The sequence below is a fragment of the Ursus americanus genome, chromosome 12, assembly GCF_024610735.1.
Source record: "Ursus americanus isolate L20-20 chromosome 12, mUrsAme1.1.p, whole genome shotgun sequence".
Lineage (NCBI taxonomy): Eukaryota > Metazoa > Chordata > Mammalia > Carnivora > Ursidae > Ursus > Ursus americanus.
Genome location: NC_142138.1, coordinates 39,577,501 through 39,583,268, shown reverse-complemented (window position 1 = coordinate 39,583,268; position 5,768 = coordinate 39,577,501). Strand labels below are relative to the sequence as shown.

At 39.8% G+C, this 5,768-nt stretch overlaps 1 protein-coding gene across 2 annotated transcripts in view; it reads right to left on the bottom strand.

The window, feature by feature from the left end:
* Positions 1–1,193: 1,193 nt before the first annotated feature.
* The window catches only part of LMO4 (LIM domain only 4), a 17,186-nt gene continuing 12,611 nt past the window's right edge, over positions 1,194–5,768 (bottom strand). For both annotated transcript variants that reach the window (XM_045801853.2, XM_045801854.2), the window contains exon 5: positions 1,194–1,985. In XM_045801853.2, the coding sequence (XP_045657809.1) occupies positions 1,977–1,985 (9 nt within the window). In that variant the 3' untranslated portion in view covers positions 1,194–1,976. The remainder of the gene's footprint in view (positions 1,986–5,768) is intronic.

The following is a 5,768-nucleotide window of genomic DNA, read 5'->3' as shown; positions in this document are numbered from 1 at the left end:
GATTTTGTTCATTTTTTTCCCTTGCATTTTCTTTTCATAAAGCTCTAACAGATCTGTTCGCTTTAACTCTATTTCAGTTCTCCTACAGGAGGTTCACAGTTTTGAGGAACTGCTTTTTTTTCCTCTTGGACTGGAGTCTTTGAAAGCAGAAGACCCAAACGGAAGCTGACTGCTCGTTGAGATGTACCGAGCTAGACCTCTCTATCTAACCTGTTCTGAGAGGTCTACATTGGGAGCTTTTCTGGAACAGGAGAAAATAAAACAAATGCCATTTTTAGAAAGGATATTTAAAGGAGCATGATACACACACCTGGTTTTAGGAACCTGTGAGTGAAGTTGTAGTTGAGATTTGCTCCCAAGCCTGGCAGTGTAGCCTCTCTGGTTTTTTCCTCCTTCTAACACTGGCCATGGGCCCCCGAGTGCTTGGCCTGCACATGCTTGCCACGGGGGACCACCGCACGCAATGCAGGCACTGTTGGGGACACACTGCAGCCCAGAACTAGCAACTGAGTATCTCAAGATGACTACTAAGTGAAATCCAAATCCTACCCCAAACATATGGAAAGGCAGAGCTGGCAGAGGAGCGTAAGAGCAAAACAAAATAAACAAATCATACAGCAGACCACAGGAGTCTAAAAGCTCACCAGGAAATGGCTGTGTCACCCACCGAAGACGTCTGTAACAGAGCTCTGGGTCCCTAACGACTAAAGAAACTTCACGATATGTACGGGTCTGGGTTAGAAATGCGATTTCCTTCAAAAGCCAGAAACCTGAAGAGAACAAGATGGCTGTGCCACGGTCTTTAGCATGCTTTTCATCAATACCCAAGGCTTTCCTACTGAGGAAGAATGAATCAACAGAATAGCTGAAGAATCGAACAAATATTTATATATAAACACAAAAGATTCACTGTGATATAGAAGTGCAATGAAGTGCTTAAGTTACCAGAATATTCTGAACTTATATAAAAAGGACTCCCTTAGAAACATTGCTTTGTAGCCCTGCCAAAAACGGCATGGTCAAGTAATTTGAAGAAAACCTTACTGGCCCAGAGCTAAATAAACACACACACCACCTCCCTCGACCCCTAAGATTTAAAGTGAAGTTGGTATCAAACAACAACAACAAAAAACTACTAAATTTTCCAAAATACAGAAGAGAAAAAGCAGTGTTTAAATCCAAACTCCATCGAGTATTTTTTCTTTTAAGTTTTTATTATTTAAATACACCATACTAGAGCAAATGTCTCTGAAAATATCACAAATAAAAGATTTTTTTCTTCATTCAGCAAATTAGAAGTAGGGGGAAATTTCTACACAGTAGCTGCTATGAGCCTGATTTTTTTTTCCAATTTTTTTTCTTTTTTTTTGTTTTTTTTTTTCTTCCTTTGCCATGGAAGTAGCAACATTAGGACGAAAACACTTACATGCATACATACATTGTATTTTACAGAGATACAATAAAAGTGTTTGTGATAGAATATCACAAAAGCCACATCTCTTTCCTTTATCTCATGTTCAGTTTTGATTGAAACACATTTCCTTACAACACTTAAATATACAAAGAGCAAAGGGAATGTTGTTAAGGTAAAACACAGGGTACAAACTCTGGCCAGTGCCCTGCTAATTGTTAACGAGGGTAGAAAGCGGGTTTGAACGCTGCTGTTAATTAGCTTCATTAGTCATTTCCCTCCTCCCAAGCTCCCCCCCCCCCAAAGATGTCCTCCGGTGGATCTTTTTTCATTTTCTCTACAGTCTCCCATTAGCCCAGGTTCATGGAGTCCTTAATGTTCATATTCAGTCATTTTAATACACCAATAAATGCGGGAAGGGCAATCAAGACTAAAGAAGGTGCGATGCATGGAGCCGGCACTGGTGCTAGCTACAAAGGTGACTTGTCTACTGAAGACACGTGGGGTCCACCTGTGATGAGCAAGATCTGAGATGAAGGCACGCATTCTGCATTACTCTGACCTTTTAGCAGACCTGCAAGAAATAAAAACGGGCATCTTAGCTAAAATGCTAAATTTGAGATATTAAACTCAAACATGACTGCTTTTGTCTCCTCTACGTTCACTAATCTTCTTTTATTAGATTACTTTCCAACTGTGACTTGATGGAGCCTTTCTACGCTCCTTACTCCGGCAGTGAAGAACTAAAGCATAACATTTTCTGCAGTTTTACTAGCAGAGAAAATGAGACAATAAATGGACTTTCAGAAAGTTTCTGGTGTAAAGTCCTACGATGAATTGCTTAACTCTCTTAAAAGCCAGTTTCTTTCTGAAAAGAATGAATTACATCTCGCCTAGTAGGAGTATCTTAAATGCACATTCAGAGCCAAGCGCCCCGCAAGGAAGTTTGGCTTAATATGCTCAACTGTGTAACCCCTGGCAAAGTGACTCTGTGTCTCAGTTTCCTCATCTCTAAAGTGGGGATAAGAAGGCTGTTGTAAGGATTACATAATATAGATGGAGCCCTTTCAACAGTGCCTGGCAAGTAATAAAAGCTAAACAAATACTGGCAGTTACCATTCTGACATCCCCAGGTGACATCTATTCACCCATGTCCTTCTTAACCTAACTGCATGTGTCTGAATGCGTGTGTGCGTGTGCGTGTGCGTGGTGTACATATATGCATACAAACATTCAGATGCTACTTTTCACTTAGTACTGCCTATCTGCTATGTCACTTAATATTACATAAATATTGTAAATATATGAGAATCACACGTGTAATATGTTAATGACTTGTGCTCAATTAAAAAACATAGTTCAAGGGAAGTCTAACTTTCATGTCTAAGTTAGAAATGATAATCCACACAGTCGTCAAATACAATCTGTTTGCAATTACCAAAATGAAATAATATATATTAGGTTTTTATGGTTTTTAAATGACATTTTGAGCTTCCCAGGAAGTTCTCGTTTCACCCTTTCCCTAACTTACTAAGAGCCTGAAGTCGATTAGGAACTGCAACCCCCCACTTCCAAGCTAATTAAAGTGGTGGAGGCTTAATTCCCCAGAGTGGAAGCTCAGTGTGAGAAAGGTAATTTGTCTGTCCAGAACAAAGATGCGGCGGCAGCCAGCAAGCATATTTAATAAATGAGCATCAAATGTCCTCTACGATGGACACACACAACACCAATTATGTAACTACGGGGGAACTGCGGAGTGATATGTAAACCAGAACACTTGCTAAATCTTCCTCCAACTAAAGAGATGTGAGTTCGTATTTTACTGAAAAGCGCAGATAATTCTAGATGGAACAGCCACTCTTGAGTGGAAGAAAGAATTCCAGAGCAGGCAAAAATTAGGGAGAAAAAAAAAAATTAGCCACAATTCCTGACTGTATATACGTAACTCTCCAGAAGGCAATATTCTCCTGAGGCTGGCCCAGCCTCCTTTAAATGATATAGGCTATAAAATTTTGTAGTCCTTGAACACTAGTGGTCTGAGATTTCACTCAAGACACTACAGGATTTATAAACTCAAAATTATTTTTTCTCGGAATACACCAAAGCCAACGGTGCAGAGCAGCGGCTAAACTACACATCCCAGACACTGGCGACAAATTTCAGGAATAGAAGTTTAAAGGGACCAGATGATGGGGACCTACACTTTCTATACAATCAGCTGCCTTTAAGGAAGGGGCGTACAAATCATCAACTCATTACTTCTAAGCCAGAGGATGCTTGGCCATATTTATTATGCATCATGCACTAAAAATGTAATTGGTTCCGTAAATAAAAGGAAAACGGCCCAAACTGATGTCCAGTTTTCCCTACCAAAAATATGGAGAACGAGGAGAGAGAAAAAAATGATAGAGTGGGGCGGTCTGTCATTTCTCCCCATCTCATCTCGTCTAGAAAAGAAACGCTACAGGTTTTGGGAAAGTAATTGTAAAGCATTCTCTAGGTCCAAAAGGCAGTTTACGTTCCACCAGGAAGTGTGTTTTCATTACCCCTCCCCCCTTGCCTTCTCATTAATATCCCTCTGGACCACGTTCGGCTTGCCCAAAACCTCTATTTACAAAAACCACCTCGAGAATTGACTGTGCTCGTGGTGAGCTGAGCACTGAGGGCGAATATGTGAGACATTTGTGCCAACAGGGAAATGTTCTTAATTAACGTCACCCCCAAAACACAGCTTCTTACCGACGTCTGACAAGAACATATCCTTAAGTTATACTTCCCTCTGCCTTTTAAGAGCTATTCATTTTTGAAGGCCACCTGTCTATTTCTGGCTTCCAACATTAAGGAAGTTTGTACCAGTTGGTCCTTTCCAGTTGCCTACTACGTTCTGGGATCCAAATCGAACATCCTACCTCTCCCACCTTGAAAAAGGTGTGCAAAACAGAAGACTCATTTGAAAGGCACAACACACGCAGTCTTATGAACACACAAACCAGATGTTTCTCCAGCTTTCCTCCCTGAAACCTCTCCACTTACGTCATCTTGTACCCAACGAGACAGTACCGGGAGACCCTGCTCATATTCGCGACCTGCCCTTTGCGCTTAGTGCCGAGCCAATGTGGCTACTGCCTGTACGCAGCTCCCACAGCTGGCTGCGTCTTCCATCCTGTCTCCGCATCCCTGAGCCCTCATGCTGCGCGGTGGTGAGCTGCAACAATCATCTCTCATCCTTTGTGAAGTCGGGGAAAGAAACGGCATAAAACCAGCAACAAACTTAAGATCTAACTTGCAAAAAACTGCGCTTTTACATGGGAGGGGATGGGGAAGAGATCAACCACTTTATCCATGGCACATTCCTTTTCTTGCCTTTTTTTTTTTTTTTGGCTCCCAAGTATAATTGCAAATGGCTTTGCCTCTCAATTGAAATGGTTATCTCAAAATATTTATGTTACCTATCCCCTGTTCTCAACTCTGCCCGACAGATTCACACTTCATTACAATTCAAACCATAAAAATCTTAAGTATTTGTATGTACTGGCATTCCTTAAAGAAGCTTGAAATGCCTCATCAATGGTGACTGGTTAATTTGCAATAAAAAATTAGACTTCTATTCTTAAAATGGTATGCTAGGTAGCTTCCCATATTAGTAAACTAAACAAAGAAAAGTGTGCCTATTTTGATGTAATTGACATTTACTTAATAAAGAAATGGAAAATAATTTAAACTTATACCACAAATGTGAGTAAGGGAAAACGATAAAAATCAGCATTAAAATATGGCAGGATAATTTTAAATGGTTAAAAGTTTTCAAATATTAGTCATTTTCCCCACACACGGCATTAAGAAAATGCATTACAGAAGACAAAGAAGCCTAATATTTTTTCCTGAGACTTTTGAAGCTTGCTAAATTCCTATTTGCAGATAAATGTTGTGTTTTTTTTTTTGTGATCCTTACAACAGACATTAATGAAGTTCCTATTGTAAATCCATAAAGAATTACCAAGTGAAGTGTGCACTTTTTGTTTCAATGCAATAACTCAGTGCTGTGTGATTGCCTGGGTTAATGATGAAAAAGTCAAACATACTATCAGAGCTGATGGAAAAATCTATCACCAATCTGAAATTAAAATTCATCTGTGGTCAATAAGATTTAATATCCATGCAAGTGGCGCTGTAAAGAGTAAATGAATCAATGTCATCAATACATAATCAGTATGAAATATGATGTGAATAAAATTATGCACACGAGTCATACATTTCACTCTTTTCTAGGCCAGTGTGGAATGAACAGTCTCTTAACTGAAGGTTGACAGTAATTGTTACAAATTAGGCACAGCAGTTATCAAAATGCACTCACTTG